General features: G+C 42.5%; 1 protein-coding gene across 1 annotated transcript in view; it reads right to left on the bottom strand.

Annotated features, from left to right (window-relative positions):
- Nucleotides 1-26,453, bottom strand: part of CHN2 (chimerin 2) — a 150,623-nt gene that overhangs the window by 14,745 nt on the left and 109,425 nt on the right. The window contains exons 7-8 of the mRNA XM_026050796.1: nt 7,557-7,634; nt 803-887 (exon numbers count right to left, since the gene is read on the bottom strand). Of these exons, the coding sequence (XP_025906581.1) occupies nt 803-887; nt 7,557-7,634 (163 nt within the window). The remainder of the gene's footprint in view (nt 1-802; nt 888-7,556; nt 7,635-26,453) is intronic.

Below are 26,453 nucleotides of genomic sequence, written 5' to 3'. Positions count from 1 at the left end.
CTTTCTTTCTTTCTTTCTTTCTTTCTTTCTTTCCTCTCCTTCTCTCCTTCTTTCTCTTTCACTCCCAAATACTTCACATTTCTGAAAGGTATTTTGACTCTTCAGACTGGTGGCTAACTTGTATGTAATAATCACCTCTTCCAGCCTATAAAAGCAGACGTCAGGGTCAAACATGCTAGGTGCCAACCTGAGTTCAGGACCCCGCAGAAGTTAGGGCAGGGAAAGGTAATATGGCCACAGAGTCAGCTGAATAAAAGAACGAAGTTATGAAATGCATCTGCAAGGCACCAAATGTGATTTCAGTCCCTGAATCAAAAAGCTCATGAGCTAACGYTTGTTGCATTCTTTCTCACACCACAACAAACACATTTAAAATAATTAAAAAACCATTAAAATGCTAATACAGTTCAGAGGCACCAGAAAACAAATCCTTCTGGGACAACAAAGGTCATATTTTTTGATTTCCCTTAAGGTAGCATATTTAAGGCTTGCAGCAACACATAGTATTTKTATAGAAAACAGGTGGCAGGGCTTTTTTTTTTTTTCAGACAAGGGCACTTTTCAACAGTTAGTGGCATGAGTTATGAAGCTGGATGGCATTTCCAGGCAAAATCCTCAAGAAAGCAAGAAGGATTCATAGTTTGCACCCTAGGCCTGGGCAAGACCAACATGTCACTAGGGGGATGTCAGGGGGATTTCTGGCCCCGTTGTGCACATTAGTCCCTAGGRCTCCCAGGCTATACATACACAAGGTGGGAGGTGTACGTATAGCTCAGCATTTCCACAGCAAGGTAAGACCTACCTGAACATCTCACTCCCTGAGCAATGAGACCCCACATGAAGTTGGCACAGTACTCGCACCAGTGCGGACCTCGAAATGTGTGGACCTGTAATGCAAAGAGGGGGGAAAAAGAAAAAAACAGGGTCACGGGGAGGCAGATGGTCTGACAGATGGAATGAGTAAAATGGATAAACAACAGAGGACTCYGTAGGAGTAAATCTATAGCATACAGTGCCCACAGCTTTCCAAAGTCTGGATGAAATAAACCATGGGAACAGAAATTTGCTTTGATCTCCAAGTTTATCTTTCAATAGGCTTAACATAACAGAGGAGTGGGCTGTGTGTGACACTGAAACCAAATCATTTTTGCTGGTCGACATTTCAGCTAGAGCAGAGCAGAGGAAACCAGGTTCACTAGTCAAAGAGGGAAAAAGAAGGCAAAATTAACCACCCGAAGGATGGCTGTCAGTGCTCTTGCTCGACTAGCTCAAAGCAAGCAGGGCAGCTCCAGAGGTTCACACTCTCTCCAGGAGCTCACTTGGGAGCAAGGAGGATGGAGGGACAGAACATCCCTGCAATCACACGACCTGCTGCTTCCGAATGTACCTGCAGAGCTAGTGGAAAACCAATGCTTTCTCCAAGCAGTTACGCTGTGAATACCTGCGTGGTGGTGCTTGCAACGCCACACAGGGCTTAACTGTGACTATGGTGTTACATACACATGTGTGCACAAGGACAGCAAACAAAATTCAAGGGTGTCACTGCACCAAAGGAAATAACGGGTGATTTGTGCACTTATTGCAGGTGATGGTTGGGCATTGATCTGATTTTGCACACTTGAATCCATCAGTGGCATGGGCAAACTGCAYCCTTCCCAAAATCTAGTAAGTAAACACTCTCTCACAGGCAGAAGATGCTGCTAGGTCCTTTTTAAGCACACTAAACTTCATGCTGCTGCAGTTCACCTAACAGTAAATATGGAAAAAAGAGACCTGTGGCAGGTGGACAGATTGTGCTGTTGTCTCTGATGTGTTTTGTCACAACCCCACTTTCTCAGTAAAAACTTCAAGGGCTATGATGGAAGACCTTTTTATTTAAGATATACGTTCTGGTAAAGTAAGCAGTTGGTTTTCACCGGGAAGAAGAGTAAATAGCGAGGCCTGTGCCTGTGTAAACGGACGTGGTACAAACTAGGYCTGGCCAGGGACTTAATTGAGCTTAGAAAGACATAAATCATGAGCACTCGGGCTGCTAACGCTTCGTTTTCCCTCTCTGTGTTTACGTTCACTGATCCTGCCCGGTGCTGAACGGCGGCTTCCAGCCGCTGGCACGGGGGAGCAGTCGTTTTGCTTCTCGTAAAGTGATCTTCAGCTGGGAAAGGGAGTTGCTGCCCGTCTCAAATAAACCTGCTTGAGCTTTAAGCCAYGCATTTGGCTTGCTAATGTTTTAGCCTCGTTTCTCTGCAGCATCACACCTACACAGGTCTGTGTTGTTAATCCCATGATCCAGGAAGATGAAACAGCGTAACTTTAAGATAGTCTTCTCTTTCTGATTTAGGGATAAAAATGTGACTTTTTGACTTGGAAATGCCTGACACAAATTATGCCAGATCAATTGCTCAGACAGAAAATTTTGTGAGCAAGCTTAAAGCACCAGTATTTCTTCAATTCTTCCTCACATTTGAGAGTAAAAGGTCAAAACTGGAACATCTGACTAGGTCATATTTATTTGCTGAAATAGTAAAATTTATTTCCCTGGGAAAGAAAATTTTGCAATGAACTTTTATTTATATATATATATATATATATGCACACACACACACACATATATACACACACATACATATATACACGTACATGATCACTTCTTGCCTATTTCATAATTTGTTTTGCAGAGGAAGCAGCCTGAATTACAGGCAAGGCTTTCAGCCAGGGTAAGCAGCAGTACTAAACTCAGGTCATCAGCTGATGTTAAAGGCATATGTTCTGTGTGACCTTCAGTGCAAAACTGTGTATGCAAGACTATAAATACAATTTTTTGGCTGCATTTTTAGATTGATAATCATATAATTAGTGGGTCTGCACCTGGGTTTAACTGTGAATGGAAAGCATGTGCTATGGGAATAGAGCTAACTGCAACTTCTGCCCTGCTGGGGTTTCCAAGTCCCAACGAGAAGTAGATGTTGAGCCTCACTCAGTATTTTTAAACAGCCAAACATACACCACAGTTGCCAGGATATCTACTGACTCACTTTACATAAAGCTTATTTCAGCTGATGTTGCCTTGGCACATTTAGAAAACAGTAGCTCATTATTTCTTGATTTCTTGGGCCAGTAGCGGGGAAGAGCCAGCAGTGCTCRCGAGGGCTCCCGCTGCGATGTGTTGACTGCCATCCTCCCCTTGCTTCCCTCAGCCCCGTGGCCCTAAAAGCTACCTCCACTTGCACATTAACTTCWATTTCTCACTGCTCTGCTATTTGGCTCAAGTGGCAGGTTCCCCACCGAGATACTCTTAAAAAAAGTAGGTCTTTGTGACTTCTGCTCCAGCTGAAACAGGGTAATAGCTGCTATCGTTAACCGAAAAAGGGAGACATTCTTAAGTTTCTAGATGAAGGTACAAATCTTTTAAGACAGAGTTTTGAACTCAGTCTCTTACTATTGGCTTGCCATTAATTTCAAAGAATTAATGAAAAAAGTCTATCCTTTTAAATGTAACACTTGAATTCAGTCCGAAGCTTTGGGCAGATGCAACATGCAAAGTTTTTCATGGTAAAAGGGAATTCTGCTTTCAAGATTTGACTCTTATCTATTTTAAATAAGGAGAGGCAATGGCAGATGTCTTGGCATTCTGAAATGGATTTGTAGTTTTTGCCGCATCCTTTGCAACTGCATCATTATACATGGAATGGACTTAGATTTTCAGAAAAATTATCAAGATTTATTAATTGTCCCTATCCCATTCTGTACTCTCAAGAAAGCTCTGTGTATACASAGCACAGGTTTGGGTTGCTTTGTTACGGTCTACATACAATTTAAACTGTTAAGAATTATTTATAATGGAATATTTCTTCATATATGTCCAAACTGATGTTTCAGATGACCTATTACTTAATGGACATATACATTCACTATAAGCAATATGTTCCTACTTAGTCTTGTATTTTGTTTCTGCGTTGTCTAACTCCTAACTTTTTCTACTCTGTTGCCTTCCAATCTTTTTCTAAGTCTTTAACTGAAAAGAAATTGCCTTGGTATCATCATCCTCTCTGCTGGCTACCTTTGGGGCTGCTGTGGGTCTACTTGCGTTGCCTTCCTGTGCTCCGACCTTGCTTCCAGTGTCYTTGCCTCCAAATGAAGGGATTTATCCTATACCTAGTTTAGTTTTTGTCATTAGGTTTCTGTCTGTGTCTGGCATTTTAAATAAAGAGTATTTACAAAGGCAGAAACTAAGACAAAGGTTAAGGAGCCCCAATATAAAATAATCCTTTAATAGAAATAAACTAAAAATTGCTTTGAATTGAAATGGGTGGTTTTTTATAGGAATCACATGGTGTTGGCTTCTGGGTCAGTTTGGGTGTTTATCTGTCTGGGCTTGAAGACTCTTCTATTTGCATCCAAAGAAAATAAAGAGATTCTGCAGACTTTCACTTGAACACATGAGCAGCTTTCCTCTGTGGTGGACTCCTGCTGAATGTGAGATGTTTGCAGGGAGGAAAAGCTGACTCTGCTGTTATTTCTGTCGAAACACATACAGAGGATCTTCACAAGGGTTCTGAAGGAAGCTTCTCCCCAAACCTATGTCTCTCGAAAGTGGTGTCTCCCTGCAGAGGGTAATGCAAGGCGGGATTTGTACCACCATACAGCTCCCCTCATTCCAGTAGCCAACTTGCCCACAGTGGGATTTGTTCTTGTTCCAGTGGCAAACGTGGATTATTCAATTGCTTTATTCAGCCTCCTGTGACGTCCCAGCCYGGCAGGAATGTGTGGGATGTCCCCAAACTGCACCGTGCAGACCCTTGGGCATGAGCCTGACCACAYGTGCACCAAGGTTGGTCCCCAACTCTCTCCTGGATCCAAACTGTCCCAAGATGCAAGAGCTGAAGCCGGATGAAGGCACAGTATGATCCTGACTAAGGGGGTTTGTGCATCCCAGGCCGATTGAGAGGGAGTAAGCAGGGGCCTCACACCACTTTGGTGGCAACAGGAAAATTTAGCATGGTCCCTTCCTCCTGCCCGCTCTCTTTCAGCCACATCACTGGGGGGTCTAGCACGTCTAATCTCATGAAGGTATTAAACTCAAAATTGCAGAATTGAAGAAAATTGCAAAACTTTTTTTACTTCAGAATTACCATTGGCCAGCCCAATAGCTCTTTACAAGTCAGTCTGAATCCTACATCTCTTTTCATTCACCAGCTTGGAGATACTTGAGATCTGGGAGAGGGATCTGAATTGGACAGCACGGCCGTTTGGAAGTTCGTCGCCTGGGGCACTGGTGCTCTGTATTGTGAGGTTGCTTTCTAATGCTGATGGTTGTTTGGAAGAGATGGAAGGACATCCAGATCTCACTCTGAATTTTGCTCTTTGAGTCTTTTTTTATCTTGTGCTTTTTTTTATATGTATATATATAGTTGAACTTATATGATCCTTGGTCTAAGATCTGCAAAGATCTTAYCAATTTTAGTAAAAATTGATAAAATTTAGTAAATTCATTTAAAAATTTAGTAAAAATTCATTTCTATGTTTCTTCAGACCTTCAAGAAAAGAGTTAAAGAGTGTCTGTTTGTTCATAAAGACTCGCCTATTGCAAGATTATGATGGATACTGTGACATGTAACCTTTGTTCCTAGGAACTGAAATGAATGACACAATACATGTCAGTATTCACTAAAAAATGGGAAAGACATCTCTTTGAATATCTGCAAAATAGCGTCCCCCTTCAGAGCAACCCCCATCTTCATAACTTGTATGCTGTCAAAAACCATTAAGAATTTTGCTGCAAGATCATTAAGCCATTCTTTCTCTTTTAAACCATTCCTTAATAATTTTGTAATGAACATAGGATCAGATTAAAGATAGGAGAGTTGAATTTAGCAGAGTTTCTCCTCTAAATATCCTACTCTAGGCATTCTATCCACATTTGTTGTTTTACAGCTAGGCATATTTTAATACTCTTTGGAAAACCAATTGCTTTTGCCTAGTGAATATATTTGTCCATCAAGTAACTGTAAAAAGCACTTAAGACTGTCCATTCTTTCTGGATAACAYATTTTTTAATGTTACTTCCTTACATTTTTTAAATTTCATATTCTTTCCTAGAACCATAATTTTCTGCTGTTGAGCTTTTGAATACATACATATTTTAATCATGTGATTTGCCACTTAAACTATGACTCTTTTGAAACAGAAAGGAACAGAGACTGTACAATATCTAGATTGTGCAAACACAAAGTTAACCGGGCACATTTCCAATTATAAATCAAAGCCAAAACAACGGGAATTTTGAAGGGGAAAGAATGCATGGGTCAAAGTGGAAAAAAGTCTCAGTCATGAGAAAATATTTTCTAAGCCAAACTAAAATAGTTTTGATATTAAAATGATAATGAGGGCAAAACTCAGAAAGAACAGAAGATACTTTAACYACCCGGGAAAATTAAGAGGTTTACCAACTTCAGTAGAAACCCTGCAAAGCAGAGTAATGTCTGCATGGACAAATACATGAAGAAATAAGAAGCAAAGCTTCTCTGCTAACTCAAGAGATCAGTGACGTCCCTTTAGTCGGGGTTCTCCTTTTTTCACAGGCCAGAGGTGGATATGAGAAAACTGCCTCTCTGCTGAAGAGCAGAAATATCCTGACTGTGATCCAGATGTGCAGCCTCCAGGAGCAAACCCCGCTCTCCGAGTTGGGATGTGTAGGTCTCCCGATCCCTGCCTGCCTCTTGCTATCCACCCTGATAACCATCCAAGCTAAGTGTGACCCCAGGGGACAGGGTAACTGCTCAGCATGCTCTGAAACCAGCACAGCCCTTTTGGCACAAYGAGCTGCCTGCAAGGTCCCCTTCCAGAGCTGAGTCACTTCCTTGCTCCAGAGGCAACGTTTGGGAAAAAAGAAAAAAAAAAACACCCAGGAATCCCACTTTGCAGGGATGTGGCAGCAGTAAGAGCATCCGTGTGAACATCCCTGCATTTCTGCAGCTCTTGGCATCAGCCTGACATGCGAGCCCATGCTTAGCCCCTGCAGCTCAGTGGGATCCTTAAGAGCAGTTCCTTAGCATATGGTGCCGGAATAAAAGGTGGGAGACAGCAATGTCCCGGCCACACACTGCTTTTTGGTTAGGGAGCACCGAGGCTTTTGTAATTCCTTCAAAACAGAACCGGTACAAAGGAATCGGCTGGCTGTTAAAATGCTGATGACTCCTGATAATAGCTGGAATTTTGAGAAGTGCCCTTTCTATCGTTTATAAGTGGATATACTTTAAGGTAAAGATAGTATAAAGTATCCTTTTTTTTTTTTTTTTGGTGAACTGAATCAAAACTAAATCTGGGCAAAAAAGAGCTAAAACACAGATCAAATGGCAAAACTGACATTATGGAGTTATGTAAAAGCACACTAAGAATGCAGTCTAGAGAACTTAAGGGAGAGAGAAACATGKTTTTTTTCCAATACTTTTCACAGAGGGAATACAGATTGGTACATGGAAATCCAGTCACAGAAGAAAAAAAATACACGACYGGGAGGTATCACAACAGAACTTTTAACAGAACCGTGTTGGGCTTACCTTAAAATTGTGTGCTTTTTCGTAGTTGAAATGGTTGTCATTCTGAGTTAAGGCTGCTCTCCTGACCAGGGAGCTGATCTGCGAATAGGCAAAGAGTTTCAGAGGTTGCCACAGAAGTGCCCCCTTCACTCCCACCTTCACTCCCAGGGCCACGGCCAGGAGCTCCTGGCGCTTCCGTCCCCGCTTGGACTTGTGCACCACGGCGCAGCTCTTCTCGCCCTCGAGCCACAGCTCCTCGGCGAGCATCGCGCTCGGATCCCAGATCCGTTGCCGCTCCTCGCCGGCGCAGTTTGTGCAGGCGCTCCGAACGCTAGCGAGCAGATGGGAAGCAGCTGCAGCCCATTCCGCCGGCAGCTCGGGCATGTGACTCGAATGGGCCGGCTTGGGGGACGCCAGGAGCTTCTGCATCTCAATACGTGACGGCCCGTGCCCCGCGACGTCTCCAGGCAGATGCGTGCCGGAAACAAAAGGCCGGATTCATGCACGGAGCCGCGTCCCCCCGCGGAGCCCCCTCCCTGCGCCGCGGCCCCAGCTCCGGAGCTTCGCGTCCAGGCGCGTCTTGGGGCTTCCACCCTGCTTGCCGAAAACGGGGACGCAAGCGGAACACGCAGGGAAAACCCGCGTGGCCGAACCCCAGCTGCATCCAATTGCACTCGGCCCCGCAGGCAGGCGAGCCAGCAGCAGATTAAAGTCCTTAAACCACGAGGATTGCTTAATCTCGCGGCGCGGAAATCTCTCCTTTTTCACATCCCACGCCAGGGGAAAATCCAGGCGCACTCCAATGATTAATACCACTTCCACGTCGCTTTTTTTTTTTAAACCATGACATTCAGTCAGGGTGCACTTAATAGCCTGGAGTGGGATTGCTGTCAGAGCTCACAGGAATGGGGTCTGCACAGTGAACACACTGCTTGTCCTCCCTCTGGTTACACTCGCTGCAGGATTTGGGGGCAGAGAAGACGTGATTTCTGGTTAAAGAAAAGGGATAGGAGAGATCTGGAGCTGGCCAGGTCTCCATCATAGCTTGCAGTTACCAATTTATTTCTCTGCAGCCAGGAATTTGTCCCTTCCACGGACACAGATGATGTGCGACACCAAACCTCCTACGGCAGGCACCTTCGGCTCCCCCATATGACATTAAAATACTTGAGTTAACTCACTCAGGTCAACTTGTGAAGTTGCCTCCTTTGTTTTATCTGTGCGACTGCTTTTAATTCAGCCTGGAAAAGCTCCTCCAGCCCAGCTACGACACCCTCCAGCCCAGTAAAAACTCAGCTGAGGGGAAAGCCTGTGGGGACAGATGGTCGGCTGCCACTCACATCAAGCCCTGCAATTTCATATAGTGCTCTGCTTAAGGCTTTCACGAAGCCTTTGAAGGCTTTCATTTTGCAAGCTGCAAAATCCGCTTTCTGGTTATAAAGCAATGCATCTATTTCTATGTATAATTCCTTTCTTTCCCAGGGAACTCATCACCTCTCTTTACAAGCTACCTTATTCCTAAGATGCTCTTAGGCTGTGGGTTCCACACGGCTTCACAGCCCATGGAGCAGTCGCTACCCGCATGATCCCCAGACCAGCACCATCAACGGATGCATTTATGGTGCTCTGCCTGGRGGACATCCCTACTGCTCTTCCCCCACAGGTCCCCAGCTTGCTCCAAAGGCACTTCATGAARCCTGCCTGCCCCAGCAGCACCATGGCCCAAGAGGAAGGAAACTTTGGAGCAGCTTAAAGCTCTTATTACCCCCTTGCTTCTTTTCCCTGTGCTGTTTCAAATGCATTTACATTTATCTATCAAAGAGACAAAGAAAATCAAATGAACTTGGAGTTGTTAGACACTGCTGGAGCTGCGGCTTGCAAATCCCAGTGTATACAGCAGATACTTCCTCTTTGACTTGCTGCATAACTGATCCGAAGTCAGAGAGAGGTCATCTTCCAAATAATGCTCTAATAATTGTATTTATGACACTAGACTGCTAAAAATCCCATTACGTAACCAGTATTTTTTACGTAACATCACAGATTTGGTACCCCGGCTACTGGCTTATGATGATACATCTTAGAATACTTATTAAACTATTTCTGGACTATTACAGTGTCATCCTAAGAACACACACACAGTATGGCATGCAATGGAAACTCTGGCTGTTCTCAAAGAGGCACTAAACCTCACTGACTCGGAGGAAGAAAACTCAGCTAATTCTGTTCATATGACTAAGGCAGATCAGTATTTACTGTTTAGTGTATATGAAATTGTATTTATCTGCTAGGTTGTTTTATCTGTCTTGCTACAGCCCTGCTTAGATCTTTGTTTAGTGGGATCTCTTGCAAACACCGGATGTGCTGAAGGCCGGCAGTGAGGGCCTTCTCCTACAAAGCTTAACCATACAGTCCAGGTTTGGTGGCTGAAACGGTGTTGCACAACTGGGAAAAGCCACAGTGCCAAATAACCCCYTCCTTTTCTAAATAAGGAACAAGCAGCAGCAACAGGGAACTCTGAAAAGTAACCAGTTCCCATGTAGGATGTCCTAAGCCAAGAAATTAAGTGCTTTCTTTGACATCTGTGCTTTTTCTTTATGTAAGATTTACTGCACAGGACATTTGATCAGTTCATTTAAAGACTGAGCATCTCCTGATCCAGTTAATAAGTCAGCCTCCAGTTAAAGCAGAGCAGGCCGATGACTAAAAATATTCAGGTGGTTGCGACCACATCCCTAAACTAGTAAGGACTGGGTGAATATGGGGCTGTCTGCACTCTYGGGTTAAAGGATTTCTACATAACATATGATTTTAGTTTGTTAGTCTTTCTGTAAACCATATGCACTGTACAGCAAATTGGACATTTGTGGCAGAATAAATGTCACTGAACCAGAATAATAAAATGAGAGGGGGTGGGGGAGGAAGAATGTTTTTCTGCTGTTGCAACATTTTCAGCATGCCTTTGTATAAGGAGCTGAGCTCTGCAGTTGTGTCCTCCTTTATGCGCTACCATCTTGTTTGCTAACAAAGACCTCGGGGGCAGGAAAGAATAAATTTTAGTATGAAAAGCTTTCATTTTTGGTACATGTTGCATGATTTAGTCAGCGCGGGCGGCACTGAAGACTTGCTGTGCACAAGCTGTGGCCCATCCTGCGTTCCGGGGAATCAACTGCCCTGGACCATCTCTTTGCTCCCCTGTGTGGGAGCCCATACACGCAGGTCGAGGATCCTACAGCTATGGATCTGCCCCTGGTTTTAGCGAGTTATTCTAACGATGCCCTCCCCAGGTGACTCCAAGGAAGCTGGTGGTCATGCAGTAACCAAAGAGCACTGTTAATGAAGCACGAGGCACTGAGGGGACATGGTCATGAAGGCTTTAATGGCACAGTAATGCATCTCCTACTGTAGAAACACTACAAGCCTGACATTGAAAGGCTTCCATGATCTTAAAATAGCAGGAGGAATCAAGGCCCAAGGAGAAAATGCACTAAACAGCAGAGCACAATATCTATAAAGTGACACCTGATCTTGCAAAATGCACTTCCCCAAGAACTTGTCCCTTTGACAAGCAGTCTCTTGCCATCAATTAGGTGACCACAGGCAGCAAGGTGTGTAGGATGGTGAAAAACACAAAGCCTGGAGTTAGAAAAAGGTAGCGCAAAAACCAGTCTGCTGCTGCTCTCTGATTTGCTTTTGGGAGGAAAGCAATCCACATCCCTTCAGGGAAGCTTGATGGAAGTTTCCATCTGCACGGAGATCCCACCCTCATGTTCCTTGAGATTCACCAGAACTGCCAGAGGAGCACAAAGCTCTCTCTGGAAAATAAACATTCACCAAAATAATTAGTGTTAATGGCCTGATGACCTCATCCGTTCAACTAAACTGCAGCTGAAACAAATGGCAGATTCCTCAGAGTGCAGGTTGGTCTAAACTCCTCAAGGATGCAGTTTTGCTCACAAAGAACCCAATAATCGAGCGGTTCCACAACAAAACCTCCTTTCAAGTGAGCTGGAGTTCGATAGGCTAAATGTTATCAATCTCTGGCCTCATTCAAAAAACAGCACTGTAGGTTTTTCAAAGTGTTAAAATATAGTTCTATTGTTTTGCTCTTTAATCCTCAGATTAAGGGATTTGAGCCCTTTTTTCATTTTTATGGCAACAAGTCTCTCTGCACATCACGAATCAGAAGACCGCCAACAGTACGCTGCACATATCTAAGGTGTACTGTCTACACGGGGCAGCTATCCTTCTGAAAAGCATGGATGTTCATCCATTACCACCAAATCCCACAGGGTTTTATGCCTTCCTCCTCACTGAAGAGAGACGAGAGATATAAGGGTGTCCTGTGATTGTGGGTGGGTTTTGGGAAGGTCTCTTGAGGACTGCTGCTAGTCCACACAAATCAGAGCAGCCCCAAGAGCCCCACCATGAGTTATAGACAGACCCTAGGACTCTGCTTCACTGAGGCACTGTACTGGAGAGTCTGCCCTCAGTCATGTCCTTGAACCCTTCTCAGAGCAAGGGGGATCTCACGTTGAGCAAGACTCCCATCGTCTATGTTTGTTTAACAGCACTACGGTGACCAACTGTTGTTTATAGTTGCTTCTCTCTGACAGGGTGCTCAATCCACCTCCCTTGGAAAGACACAGCTTTCCAACGGCAAATGAAAATATAATCTCTGCTGAACTTCGGATTTCTTTTTTAAATCCTCCTCAAACAGATTTTTCCGTGCCCACCATGATTGTTTTTCTCAAAACAATGCTGTGAGCTAAAGAGTGAAACAGCCGGAGGAGAAATGTTGTAGATTCAGGAAAGCATTACAGAGACTACTACTAAAAATAATATTGCTGTAAACCTCTTATGAAGCATTAATAAAATGAACTATTGTCTCTTATGGAACCACAACTGGAGGTTATGTTAAGTGGTATGCAATTATATAACCATCTCCTATTAAAAACAATGGGAGGACCCAAACACTTTATGCTGTCACATAATTGTATCATCTAATGTGTTAAAATGAGTATTTAATGCCCATCATCACTTTTAATAGGTCTAAATGGGTATTTTTATTTCTGATTTTTGTAAACTATAATAAATATACATTGCATTACAAATACATTGTAATATCAATAATAAATAATTTCAGAAATAAGGGATGGATCTGGGATTAGTATGAACTAATTCCATGACTCACCTGAATAAACCTGCAGAGATTAACATGGTAACAACAGTCTAGCCTATTTATTGCCTCAGCTTCCTTTCCTCCCACTCTCTCTTTTATCCTTTCCAATCTAGCTCTGTACTTGTCAAGGTTATTAATGATGTTTTCCTAACTAAGTTCATGAGCCTGTCCCTTGTGCTTAGCAGTCATTACCCAAAAGGTACCAGTGGGGTGAAAGAGATCAGGTTAAGGGCTAAATGCACTGCCAGGATGTCCCCCCAGCCGGATCCTACCCAGTGGTGGCTTGCAGGACCTTGGGAGGAGCAGGTATGAAAATTCCTTTGGCTCTACTCCATGCCTGCTCCTTTTAACCATACAAATACTTGATCCCCTTGGATCCCCTGGATTTGATCTGATCCACCTGGGTTGATATATTATCCCCTCTCATCCTGCTCTCTCTTCAGTAGCTTTCCACGTGGTTTCTGTTCCCACCTTTACTGTCAAAACTTCTGTCATTGGTCTCCTCTAATACGGATCATTGGCACCCTGACCTGCATCTATGTTTTCAGCTGCTCTTTGGTGTTAATAACTCCCAAATCTCCCCACCCATGCTCATGTCATCCCCTCTCATATCCTACACATCTCACTCTAGCATCTCCACCCGGTTTTGCCAGCACTAATTCAGTTCACCTGGAAATCATCTTACCAGGCTTTTCTACTGAAATATGGAGTGCTTAAGGAGCCCCATTGTTTATTTCTCAGGGAAACTACGCTGAATTTATTTCCTAACTATTTCTTGTTCTCTGTATAGACAGAACACATATGGCTGATTGTTTTCATGAGATGAATTTGACAGACTGCAATGTACACAAATGAGTACAATTATCGTACCTATAAATTACAAAGAGTATCTAAAACAAAATCTGGTAGGTAGTCTTAACCAAAATCCAAATGACATTTATCCCAATCTTTGTCAAAATTCTGCAATGATTTTGTTATCCTACTGATGGTGTTTTTCAGAAAACAAAAGTAACAGAATATGTTTACTAACTAATAGACACTTAGAAACGGAAAGGACAGAGGGTGGGTATCTCACCTAAAACAGTTATCTAGGTGCTCTACATARGCAAAGAAGAAAAACAGAAACCTCCATAAGGTGATTCATTCTCTTTTAAGACAGATCAGGTCCAAAACTGAGGAGTTTGAATTGCTTTCTTGAAGCTCTTTTCATGCCTCATATAAGGAAATGAGGCATGAAAAAACGAGGACTTGAGTAGAAACAGATCGCTTATTTGGTGCTGTTCAAAACTCTGTTCTTTCTCTATTGTATTTCCATTTTTATATTTTCTATTCAGTTTTTGAATAAATTGAACAAAGAACCCTTTATTTTATCAGCCTAAGCTACATCTACAAATAATTTAGAACAATAATTCTTTGTTTACTAATAATTCTCATGGTTGAGAGTCAGACCGATACTGTGGTAACATGGTATACTCATCATTTACTGTATAATTATTACACAGCTGCATGTACCTTTATGGATTTATCTGGGTTCACTACATGAACTTTTTCAGAAAGTACAAGAACAGACGATTTGGCCTCTCATTAGTGCCCGTCTCTGATGCTGACTATATAGGTAGTTACCCATTTGCCATTTCACCTGCAGATGAGACAGCCTAGCAACATAATGACCTTAATATGATATACAATGGCCACTCAGAATTCAAAGGGGAGTGACTCATGCTCTCTGCAAGATATGGGACTACTAGTCAAGAGACAGAGATTTTAAAGAGGATCTTAAACATTGCAGTCTTTATTCACATCCTCACTGGATGCTGACTTAGAACCAGAAAAGGTACACATGTTCATCATTTTACGTTTTTGTTATGGGGCTTTTTTTTCTTCTTTCTTGAAGAAATAGCACTTTGTTTATAGAAGCCAGCCTACCATTAATTAAAATAGTCATTGCCATGCAAGAGGACTGTGCACCTTGACCTAGAGCCAGGACTACTGAGCCAGCCCAACAGGCTGGAGGAATTACTTCATTTACTCCATTTACCTGCCAACCTGGAAGACAAGACTCGGACCTCCAAGCAAAGGTGGTGGCTACTGAAATCCAAGCTTTCAGGGCCATGCCCTTGAGGAGCCTATAAAGAGGTCACACAGGTGCAATAAACTCAGTGATCCTCCCCTTGAGGCCCCTTCAACTTGCTATTTCATTGAAAAAAATCACTGTTTGTGAATTGAAGGAGCTGTTGGGTGTAGAAATCCTGTTGGGCACCATGCTACATCACAGGGTTAAATTCAGCACTATGTTTCATGAGACTGCATTGAGTCTGTTTAATGTCAGGACATCCAATGAATGGGCTTGCTAACTAATTCCAGCGTTAAATAGTTACTGTGTTATGGAGCTTGTGGGCGTAAGGCCTGGATGCTTGGCCACATGCCTCATCGCACACCCAAACATGTGCATAGCACGTTAACCACACACCTACCCACACATTTGGGGAACAATTGTCATTTGGGTTTCCCAAGCATCACTGTGCCCCACAGGCAGCTCTTACCTCCAAGCCCCACAGACACCAGGGTCACCTGCTGGCTGATCCATGGACGGTGACACTAAAAAGGCAGATTTGAAAAAAAAAACCCATCTTTTGCCTCCCCGTTTCATTTCTGATATGGTGGGAGGAAACTTCTTGCAGAATGAGACCAAGTCGGCGTTGTGGTGTGTGCTCTAAGGCTGAACACCATGGGCCAAAATCAAAGCCCCTGCTCATATAGGGAAGAAAAATCCAGTCCATCAGGGACTATTACAGAACAAAGAGGGAAATAGTTTTCAGAAAAGTTTCCCAGAAAGCCCAGCATTAGACAGAAACAGCAAGTATGTTCTGAGCCGCTAAGGGATCACCAGAGCCAGCTGATCTCTGCAGGGACTAAAGCGACTTTGACAGAGCTGCCAGAATATAATGTACATTGTGCCATTCACTGGAACTCGCAGCCTCACCAGGCGCCTTGCCCTAGATCTGGACAGCTTAAAATATGGGAATTTGAGGGTGGGTTAAAGGAAAGATTTATGTCAGTGAAATGGAACAAATAGTTTGAGCCAGTGAGCAGCATGTCTAATTAAATGGCAATCAGTAAAACCTAATGGCTCCTGGAAAGTAGCAGTGAAAGATGAGATCCACAAAGGTGTGATGTTCTGCTCTTTCGGAGCTCACCTGGAGATGAGGAGGATGAGCAATTTGCAGGGAGTGCAGTGCCAACTGGCATTTTTCTCTAGCTCTGGCAGTTTATGGGCATCGTGAAGGAACTCCTCAGCTTCAGTCTCAAACTTATAAACAGCATGTCAGAGTTACTCTATTGCTCGTCAGGACTCATACTGTCAAGTAAAATAAAMAGTGCAGTGGTCCAGAAACGTACTAATGTGTTTTCCATCATTAGTAATATTTCTTTTCTGTTTTACTGTGATATTTTGTGGCTTCTTCCAGTGATAACAAATAAACTAGGTGGAAAAAAATATAGCGAAAGTAACTGTTCGTACCATTTAGGACACAAAGTAAGCAATTAGCAAACTAGAAAACAAGTTATTTTCAGGTTGAAAGAATATTGCCATGAAAACTATTTTTAACCATCCTTGAGCCACTGTAATTTACCAAAGAAAGAGGAGGTGTGTGTGGGGGAAGTAGGAGGAATATACTAGTGCTGCAAAGAAATCATGGTTTATGACTGCAAAATTCTATTTCATCTCTTGTATGGACACAAAAGGAGGGCAATAAGGAATCATTTTCTGCATGCATCTATGGTATAGAGGGCACCARCTACTCCAGGGCTTGGCTAGCCAGGGTTGTCTTACGGCTCTTCTGAGCTGAGCTGTACATTTTTCTGTCCAAAGACGCTCTACCCTGAGGTGGGGGCAGACGGTGTTTACAGCTACCCATTACCTGCTTCCATCCTTTAAAGGAACATCACCCTGTCCACATGAGACGGGGTCAGGTCCTTGCCTTTTATGCCAAAAGAAGCAGCCAGGCTGTATGACCTTTGGTTGACTCCAATTGACTAATGGCTACCAAATGCAAGTTTGCTTAGAAAATGTAACAGGAATTTATGCAGATAAAAGTGATGTGAGGTTGAAGATGGGAGGCTTGCACTGCGCTGMCTTACCTGTTTTGTACTGTACATTACACTTCTTGGTATGTAAGAATGGTTTCTATAGCTTAAATCTCTGGTAGCTCCTGTTTCCCATACAGACACAATATGGGAAGAAAGTGGCTGAGACAGGAATAGCATCCTTTATGAAGAAGAAACAGAAAGCTGMTTGCAGGAGTAGACAGTTTCATCTTGCAGAGCATGTCCCCTCCTTTGCCTCCCTCTATTTATCCTTGGTAAAAAGCTGTCCGATTTAAAACCAAGGTCGTCATCTCTAGTCTGGGGCTTCCAAGCAGAACTCAGCCCTGGATCAGGTTCTCTTTTCCCACAGAGAAGCAAGGGAACTACTGTCGACCGCAGCATGATTCACTGCCTTCTACCAGAGTGTGTTACAGGATATTCAAACTGCTCGAGATCATACACTTTGAACTGGTATAAAGTACCAGAACACATCCACGCTGCTTTATTTGCCCTTCAAAGGAGTGTCCTGTGTCATGCTAACTTTACGCTTTGCTTGGACCTGGTTTTGTTATATTTTTACCCTGTGGGTGAGAAGTGGTGTGCATACCCTCAAAACACATATGCATTCCCATGGCCCACACAAAGAGTGACCCTGCTCCTCTGTGAAGGGATGGACACATAAAGGCCGTGTAATCCCTGTTTCACTCTCCGTGCAGCGGGGCGTCAGGTGTCACTTGACCCTGGTGTCCCCATAGCTCCGTTGACCTGCCACCCTCTGCTCCCAAGCTTTTGTCTGCGGTGGCCTGACGTGCCCGCCTGCTCCCGCCATTGTTCCCTGGGGACAGATGGCTCCTCGGGACACAAAAACAGGATTAAAAGCGAATGGGGGGAGTGACATCACTACCCAGCCAGGGATTTAATCCACGGGACCTAGGGGCTCCCACCAGCATGAACTCCGACTGCAGCTGATTCTGCTCACTCTGAGGAAGCAGTCTGAGTTTTGCAGAACAAAAGACATTTCTTTTGAAACACCTAGTTGCCATCGTTCTAATATTCATAGCCCATTACAGCTGCTAAACTAATCTGGACAGATACTGCCCTGTCACCATCATCATCATCAGTTTAGCAATCGAAGAAGCCAAGCTGATACCTTCCCTACTTCTTCCTCTTGCTGTAGCTCAACCGCAATAAATGGGTGTACACCCGATTTGTTTATTTTTCTTTAGTTTGTGATAAGGACTTTTTAAAGAAATGATTGAGGAAACACAAAACTGAGTATGTGAATTTTCCTACTAGGCCCAACCCTGCTAAGATTTTTGTATGTATAGGACTTTATGTAAGACAGTTTTCACAGCCCCACTTATGTCAGTGGAACTAACTAGCATAATACTCAAGGACAGAGACTCTTCTAGGACTTAGCTCTGGAAAAACTTTGCTTTATATAATTTTTTTTTCCTGTGAATTCAGCTCCATCTGTCAAAGTGCTCCGAACCCCCACAGCTGCTGTGAAGAGCCTCCCTGCTGAGGCTGCAGGACAGGTTCTCTGGAAAGCTATGAACACCAAACTGGGCAGAGTATACACAGATTTTGCCCAGGTGAAGTATTTTTTGCAGTTTACTTAGTATTTATAATATCTGAAGTATGTTAACTGGTTACAGTCGGGGAGAGAAGGGAATTGGGCCTCTATGCATGAATAGTCCTTGATGCCACACAGTTTCTCTGCAAGGAATGGATTTTTTTTTTCCATTTAAAAACATGTGCTTCCTAGCAAAACAACATAAAGATCATGACATGAAAGTACCAATACTGAAATAATAGTGAACTTATTCCAAAGTGCTAACTTGTGAGAATAAGGTAGTTACCTGAGGGTATAATGTATGTCCATTACCTAACAGAAAAGCATCCAGCATCTTCATCCATCAGAGCAATTTCCAGTTTCCATGAGTGACAGGGGAGAGGAGAGATCTGTTCCTACATCCCCTGCTCAGCCTAAACTGGGGCTGGGACTCGCTGCCCACCTGCCCCGAGCTCCAGCCCCAAACCGCCGCTTTTATTCACAAAGCTCAGAACAACTTCCAYGGGAGATGTCACTGCCTGCTTGTGGTTTTGCATGAAGAACCAAGCCAAGTCTTTTCCTTCTTGCATATAACCTCACAGAATACGGTTCAAATTACACCCCCGCCGGCGCAGCTGCATAAAMCAGCTCAGTCTGCAAGACTTTGGTGCTCAGCCCACGGCTTTTGGGGCATTTGCACAGCTGGAGCTAGTGGGCTGGGAGGCAGCAAACCATTATGCTGAGAAGCCCAAGGACCTGACAGATGCACGAAACTCGCGCTGAGTTTTCCTGCCTCAGCAATGCTGCCAGTAACACCGGCGGGTGTGCAGTGCTGCACATATCCTGCTGCCACAGCTTGCTGGCGTTTAGCACACCGTACAGTCAGGCCAGAGGCTGTGATTAATACAGATGAAGCACTGCTTTGCTTCACAAAATATCGTAATTTTTACTCCTTCAGAGTAGGACTCCTCATTAGTCATCATGTTACAACTTGCGGGAAGTTTTTCAGTGAAGCATTTTTTATGACAGAAAATGTGACTCATCAGAATGAGAACTTTTCACAAGGAAGTTCTTGACCAAGATCTGAATTCCATTCTTTTTYTTCATCCCAATAGTGGAAACATTTAACTTTGACGTATTTTTAAAAAAGAAATGCTCTGCTTTCAGTTTGAAACATTGCATTAAAAATAGATAACAAAGCATTAAAATATTAAATACAATGGGAGCAGTTTCAGTGTGGTTAACTTGAATCTCCTTTTTCCTTCTCCCCTGCTTCCTCAATTCTAGTTCATTAAAATAAAAGTCTCTTACTTCTATCACAATTCAGAATGAGGACCAAAAAAGAGGAAACACAGTTCCCATCACTTTTATAGCTCTCTGTTATAAGGCTTTGATAAACTCCCAAGGTCTCAAAGGTGTTATATAGCCTATGCAGTCTACAGTAGACTTGCTAGGGCAGCTGTATTCCCCAGTTCCAGCTCAACAGACACACACAGGCTTCACACACTCTTTCTGCTAATCACTGGTTCCCTGATGCTTTTTTAATCTGTGGTGACAAACTCAGCTTTGTTCAAACCCCTTTTTCTCCCCCGCCAACTAAAACAGAAAGGCATGACCCTAAACAACTGCTAATTTTAGGCAGCGGAGAATCGTGCTCCGCTGGCTGCAGCGAGCAGAATCGTGTCTCCAGCCGCCCCGGGGGCACCGCTCCGGCCTCTGGTTTGGTTTCTGCTTTCTCAGGACGTCGTCCGAGACAGACTTAATCCAAACACTGCTAGAAAAGGGATCCGCGCTGCAGCCATGCTAACGCTGACTCAAGGCAAGCTTCCCTGCAGGAATGCTTTGGAAAGCCTCTCAGCTGTTGGTAAAGGATAGCGCGCCGAGGGCAGAGACAGTCTTAATACAGAAAGCATTAATGAAGGATTTACTCCGCATCGAGCAGACAATGCACCATTTAAAACCCCATGTTTATACAAACCGGGAAAGGAAGGCATTCCAGAGCACGAGGCAGAAACTAAAACGAGATGTCGTTGTATTTAAAGGACATTGCTCCACATGTATCTTTCTGGGTCGTACATTTTTACACCGCAGCGATTGCTTCCACTTTTATTAATTTCTAAATTAGGTTGAGGTTTTTTTTAAGTTGCTTCATTAGGAATTCTAGCTCTTGGGCTCTACATTCTGTAAAACAGGCTGAGCAGTGTTTGCATTGCAGATTCACACAGAGTAAATTAATTTATCACTTAAATGCGTTTTCACTTAATTTTAAGACTATCAAATTTGCTCTAAGAAGTTTAACAAGTTGTCTTATTACAGTTGTAATGCAGGGAGACCTCATTAAGTGAACTGCCATCTTCTATCAGCATCATCAGCAGTACATCCTGTCCTTGTTTCATTTTAATTTATAGCAATATTTCACAACTTGCCAGCATGGGTTCTTGATAATTTAACACAGTTACAAGATAGGCAAAGCAAGCAAGCCAGTAGTCTCTATTTTCACTGGGTTCCACCTTTCTTTCATGCACTTTCTTTCAGTCTCCGCTGCTGCCTGGGTGGATGGTTCTTTCCAGTCACCTGATTTGGATGGTTTCATGATGTGTAGGACGAGACCTTCCCATCTGGGGACTTTCTTATCAATCTTCTGCATTACCTTCAGCAGTGGCGAAGTGTTGCAGAGATATCTCTACAGTGACAGTCCGTAAGTCACCAAAAGCTTATTGGTCAAAGCTCAATACTGTACATATTTTTGCAAGCTAACAGGCAGTATGTGCCTTACAGCACATGCACAACATGCCCCACAAAGCAYGATCCGCTCAAGAGGCTGTTGCTCTAAACCCAGTTCCTAGCTTTGCTTTTGAGAACAGGCCAACATGAAGCCAGGAGCAGCAACAGGACTTATCCTGGTGGCAACATCTGTTTCCAAAGAAAACCACTCCAGTCTCCTGATAGATGCAGGTTGAAAAGAAAACCCCTTACTCAATAAAACTGCATAACAACACGGAACAGCAGCTGAAGGTACAGCAATACCCTCAACTACAGCCTCTAGTAGCAAATGCCAGGCAGGTATCTGACTTGGAGGAGCAGCTGTAATCCCTAAAACACCTTCAGGCTGCTTCATCACATCAACTGGATTCAGCTCCTCTTTATCTAGTGCTTCGGTTAGATGACCAGAAATTTGGGCCTAGACAAATAAACGAAATAAACAGTTCTCCTCCAAGGTGACCTGCAAAGGGAAGACTGTGCTGCTGCCTACCACACCACTACCTCTACCCATACAGGCCCAAATACTCAGATATAAAGAACCCCCTCGGCAATGCTGCAATCACAAATGCTCTTTAGGGAAGAGGCACGAGCCAACATCTGTCCCAGAGAGCTCCTGGGACACAGAAACAACAACTGAAAATAAACAACTGGTGTCTGAACTCACAGCAAAGCCACTCATGAGCAATTACTGCCATTCCCCCAGCTGTTCACACTGATGCAATCTGATCATCGAGGGTCTCAAGAGCGTGAAACACGTACACACTCGCTGGCAGGGGAAAGAGTTAGGAACCATCCAGGTACCAGCTCCTTATACCAAGCCTGTAAGAGCAMTATAACCAGGTTTTGGTTCACTGTGCTTAAAGCAAAGGGACTTGAATGGGAGAGGTGACATTTCTTAGAAAAACATAGCAGGTTTTTAGTACCAAATCATCTCAAATAGGACTCAAAGATCAGTCAAGGATAAAGAGACTAGTGCTGTAGCTTAACACTGAAAAATATTGTGGGCAGTTTATACTACAGGTGAAAAAAAATATGCTGAGATTCTAATAGCTTTTTCCACCACTGCACCGCATCAGAAAAAAACATCCATTGGGCAATCAGAGACTTCTCCTGAGCATCCAAGAGATTTGTTTAAAGCACTCCTCTTCTAGAAGTCAAATGTCAAACACGACCTAAGACTACAGAATTTTACTGCTTATTTTTTAATAATAAAAAGTTCCACTAGAAGGGAATATTCAGTGAGTATTCTGCTGAGACTCCACTACAGTTCAATCCTGTCTGAAGAGTTTTAATAAATAGGAATCTGTCGTTCCATAATGACAGYACTTTTATCCTTCATATTCTTCATCTTCTGCTTCTTGTTTGTGTAAATGCCTGTCTTATGGCAGAAGTGGGTCATCCATCCTGCTGAACACATTTGGGCCACTATTTTGAATGCAGCTTTAGCTAAGCTATCTGTACTATCAATATTTTAGTCACTTCCAGCTCATATTTAACTGAGATGACTCTCTCAACTAACTGCATGGAGCATCAAATGAGAAAATACTTCATGAGTTAATTCCTTTGGTAAAGATTCTCTTTTATTCCCCAAGATCTCTTGAATCACTAATACACACTAACTTATTGCCCAGAGATTTTTTTTTTTTTAAGAAAAATGAAATGCCATTACTGTTAACTACTTGGTAGTATATATAGTGAAGTGAGTGATCAGGCACTTTAGATTTGCAGAATCCTTCACTGTATGCTTTAGCAATTCTGCAGTTGATTTATAATGACAGAAGGATTCAAGGGCTTTCTAAACGGCGGAATCATAGAATAAGAAGGACTTTCCTTTGTTTGGTAAATTTATATAGGGCCACTATTTGTTGTCAASAAGAAATGTGCTCACGTTTGCCATCAGCAATTGCTCAACTGGTTGCACAGCTAACYTGTAAATCTTATTACTACTGAAACTTGTTTCTATTTCTTAAAGCACACATAATGAAGAGCAACAAGTCTGGCAACTGATTTCCATGTGTCCATACTTAGATAAGACTCCCATCGACTGAACAGACCCATTTTTTTTAAAGTGATATTTATTATTTGCATTGCAGTAGTGCACATGAGCTTGAGCCTCGGACCAGGTCAAGAGAGCAGCAATGTTGTACAAACCCAGAATAAAAGAGACCTCCCTGCCCTGAAGAGCTTACAGTCTAGAAATCTGCCCCATCTTCATAACAAGTACCATCTTTCTTGCGAGAAAAAATATTTATGAAATGGAACATAACCACATAAACAAGAACATTAATTTTGAAGACTGTGAAGAAGAATTTGCAAATATTTGAGCAAGGACCCAAAAGTAAACCACCACAGACATACTTAGTGTTTTAAAAGTGCTCTACATATAATCCCCTAAGTATTAAAGAGCTTTGTTCTCCCTTGGCTTAGTGACAAATTAGTGCTTAATATGCAGACAAAGAGAAGTGGAAATATTCTTACAATTCAGAAGGAGTATCTCTTTTTCGTTTTTTTTTCTCCTTACAGCAAGTGTTTTGCCCCGAAATAACCAGATCCCCAACTTGTTCAGAGAATAAATCAGCACTAGTATAACAGAGAAATGTGTACAGCAAACAACAACACACATTTTGGTCAACGTATTCATCAAAATCTAGAAATGTCATCAATTTTAATGGGCCTGAGATTATTTTAAAATCATGTACTTTCTTTTGTAACTGCTGACAAACACTGATCTGTCAGCAAGTAACAGTGCTTGCTATCGTAAACCTGCTAGGTCCACAACATATACATGTATAGAAAAATAATTTATATATAAAGACAATATTTTTAGAACTTCTATTGAAAAATGACAAATGGTTTAGTTCAAAAAAAGCCCTTGTCAAACGTTCCCTTAAAATGCATCTTTGAAATAACTTCCTAACTTTATAAATAGCCTGCAAACTAAAACATTCAGGAGCCAAGACATACCGAAGAACTATCTGAACAATTCCAACCCTGCTCTGCYGAGCAAAACATGACCCTACCTACTTACAGACAACATACTATGTCTAGTTTTAGAAATATATATTATATATATAACTACAGTCTGTCAACCCATATACATAATAGGAAAGAAGCAAAGATTAAGTTAATGGTGTTGTAGATTAACTGGATGGTTTATCAGGGGGTGTAAATAGACTCATTTTGGCTGAAAAGCAAAGGTTTTGCTCTATCTAAATTCCTCTTCTGTTTTTCTAAAATTTTTGAAAACCCAGGGGAAATGGAAGGCATTTGGTGAAAGTAGTTTTCTGGGTAAAATGGGGATCCTTTCAGCTTTCCTGTGCTAGGGGAAGATCTACAGGGAGACGGGCGCTGTGCTTCCCAGGTCTCCAGTTTTTTGGCAGTCTGCCCCAGGGCTGGGGGTATTAGCTCCCAGCAGAATTAGTGGAATCTGTCAAGCAGGTCACAGCCAGGCTGAGGACACCCAAAGAGATGCAAGGAAGTGCTGAGGTGTGCATGCTGAGGGCTGGGGTGTGATGTACGAATATGTGTGATTGCCTGGGAGAAATGAAGTATTGTTGCTTTTTAATGAAACATTTCAGCATTTAAGGAAACAATGTGCATCTTCTGGGGGGAAAAAAAGGGAAAAAAAAGTAAGTGTTGCTGGAAAACTTCCAAACAGCTCTAATCTGGACTCTTGTTGAAGGAGACAGGCAACACTCAGTGGAAGAGCCAGAACCATTCTCATGAGCAGCAGGTCTGCTTTTTAACAATGAAGATAAAAATAAGTATCGAGCAGATGCTGTCTTCACCATGTGGCAGACATAAGCTTTAACCCATCTCATACTTATGAATTTATTATCTGCACATAATACAACACTATTCTTTTTGCCTTTAGTACCTCTCTATATGTATGGGTCTTTGATATGTTATGCACATATTATATACACATATGTTAATTTATAAGAATTTCTATCCATTTAAGTAATTGGTCATATTTGCAAACTATATGCAGAAAGTGTCTCTATATCATGTGGAATAATGCACAATAAACATCATCACCCTCAAGTTCTTGAAGTCTCTTAATAAGGCACAGTTGTGCTAAAAATTGCACTGGATAGTGTAAAGGTAAAATACAGTTTCAGGTTACTGCATCAGAAATATGACAATAATTGGACTTTTAGAATCAAAAAATTAGATGTTGTAGTCATGCAGTACTACATTTTGCAGTAGTGGATATATAGAGAAAAATACAGCAATTTGAAAGACTGAACAATTAAGTCCATAGGCAACATGAAGTAAAAAAGCCATTATTATATGCAAAAAAAAGTGCACCTGCCCATTCTCCTGCATACCTTTCAAATGCTAATGCTAAAAAAAAATCGTACTAGAAATTATACTATGAAAATAGCTTCCTATCTTGAGTTGTTATGTGCATTTACTATCAAGGAGGTTGTTTGGTAAGCAGGAACCTGGAGCTGTCTATTGACAGAAGAAAAATCACCTTTCTCTAAAATGACTTTAGCAGAATTTTATTTCAGTTAGCATTGTTTTTTTTCAACAAAAGGGAAAAGACTGAAGTGCTTTACATCATTCAAAATGATGATGAGGCTGATTTTTTTCCTCTCATGTAGACTTTGCAAGAGACTTCCTTGTGTTACCACCTCCGAGAGGAACTTCTTTCATGACCCTGTAGGATTAAACCTTTAACACCAGCTAGAAGCTCTACAGGACCCAGCCACAGCCACCAGCATCCTTAGTAAGCCTCGTGTGCTCTAAATCCTGTGATTCCCCATCAACACTGGGAACTTGGCTACCTGGCTGAGTTGCTCAGAGTTGAAGGATGAGCTAGATGAAAGTGGCCAGGCAAGATTGGTTGGGAAGTTTCATTCCAGCCGCAGATTATGCTTGGATTCTGCTGTGGATCATGTCCTGCATTTCTAGTTTTTGTAAAACAGTAGCTGTCACAGTTGGGTATGCAAGATAAATTATTAAAAGTAATATATAAATAACTATGGCCCAGAAATACTCACACTACTTCAGGCAACTCCTTACTGATTGCAAATTTCTGGGAAAAGTAACTTGCTTTCTTATTTGTCTGTAAAGTGCCTAGTACACACTGGTGCTTTTGTAGAAAACAGATATTAATAGGAAGAAAATATTTTCCTATTAAAGACATGTCAGTAATCCTCAGGGTATCTGTGAGATGAACAGATACTTGTTTCTGGCTGATGGAAAGCCAGTGACAACTGAAGGGAGCAGTGTGGTCTAGGGGAAAACCCTCTGAAACACCCTCTGAAAAAGCTGTCTCATTAGTCTCCTTTTCCTTTCCTTTCCTTTCCTTTCCTTTCCTTTC

This window comes from Nothoprocta perdicaria, unplaced genomic scaffold, assembly GCF_003342845.1.
Source record: "Nothoprocta perdicaria isolate Ctin4 unplaced genomic scaffold, notPer1 scaffold_70, whole genome shotgun sequence".
Lineage (NCBI taxonomy): Eukaryota > Metazoa > Chordata > Aves > Tinamiformes > Tinamidae > Nothoprocta > Nothoprocta perdicaria.
Note: the sequence above shows the minus strand (reverse complement) of the source record. Positions and strands in the feature narration are given on the sequence as shown.